Source organism: Saccostrea cucullata, unplaced genomic scaffold (genome assembly GCF_032062105.1).
Source record: "Saccostrea cucullata isolate Sc308-1 unplaced genomic scaffold, CSIRO_AGI_Scuc_v1 ctg23353, whole genome shotgun sequence".
NCBI classification, from domain to species: Eukaryota; Metazoa; Mollusca; class Bivalvia; order Ostreida; family Ostreidae; genus Saccostrea; species Saccostrea cuccullata.
Genome location: NW_026931764.1, coordinates 1104 through 2162, shown reverse-complemented (window position 1 = coordinate 2162; position 1059 = coordinate 1104). Strand labels below are relative to the sequence as shown.

The window sequence follows — 1059 nt, the reverse complement described above, 5'->3', positions numbered from 1 at the left end:
CGGATAAACGTATAAACCGAGGACCCATGTCGCAGTAGGTGCTGGCACAAAAAAGATCCCTCGCTGCTCAAAGGCCCTGAGTGCCGAGGATAGGACAAAATTTGTACCCCTCCACCGGCAAGTGGTGGCGTCTCCATATGAGTGAAAACTTCTCGAGAGGGACGAAGCGGGAGAATAAAAATGGAATCTTTTATTGCGAAGCCCTAACCTCTACATATATGCTACAGCAAAATATGAAAGAGTCCGCTGGAAAAAAGCATTACGCCCCCAATCTTTACAAAATAAAGAACTCGGAGGAATAGTTAGATACCCAATTATATGCATCAGGCATCATTATGAACTTTATTTAGTTATGTGGATATTAATACTCCCATAAAGGACGACCAAGAATATCCGTGAATATGTACATCATTTATGCCGATTATTTTCACCCAGACCTCATCGTTTGCCACAAGGTCAAGCAGAACAGACTTGGCTCCTGTAGAATACGTTGTACTATCTCCGCTGAATATATTAGCAATATCACCACCATTTTTAGTTATTGCACATCTAACTTCCTGACCAGAATGGCTGAGAATGGATGCATTGATGAGATATAGACCGGAAACAGGTGCGCGAAATATTCCCGTAAATGGATCAAACCTATTGCCGACATTAGTAATGACTTTAGGGAAATGAACAGTATGGTCTATTCCCATATGCATCTGATGGTCCGTTGTCACTGCAGTAAAGCCAATTCTATGGCTGCTAGGTGAAGCAATGGTGGTGTTGACATTTTCAATCAGTAGTCGTTTTTGCACACCTGTAAATATAAAATTCTCAGTATATCATTTAGGGGTGAGGCAATATTATTGATTACTTGGGAAAGTAAAGAAAATTTTATAATGGACTATATTGATAATATAAATTGTATTCCCCGAATAATGAGTTATACACACGTAATGCTATAACTTATAAAAATGGTTCAATTGGTTCTGAGATAAAAAGTCGCTAGTGTAACTATACATGTACATGTAGTTATGGGTTCTTTGAGTGAATGATAGATCTTTGGATCAAAAG

At 38.9% G+C, this 1059-nt stretch overlaps 1 protein-coding gene across 1 annotated transcript; it reads right to left on the bottom strand.

The window, feature by feature from the left end:
• Positions 1–431: 431 nt before the first annotated feature.
• Positions 432–802, bottom strand: LOC134233463 (complement C1q tumor necrosis factor-related protein 3-like; the record flags this gene model as incomplete). The annotated part of the gene is made up of 1 exon (XM_062715432.1): positions 432–802. A coding segment is annotated over one exon (371 nt), but the record flags the coding sequence as incomplete, so codon positions are not given.
• Positions 803–1059: the final 257 nt, after the last annotated feature.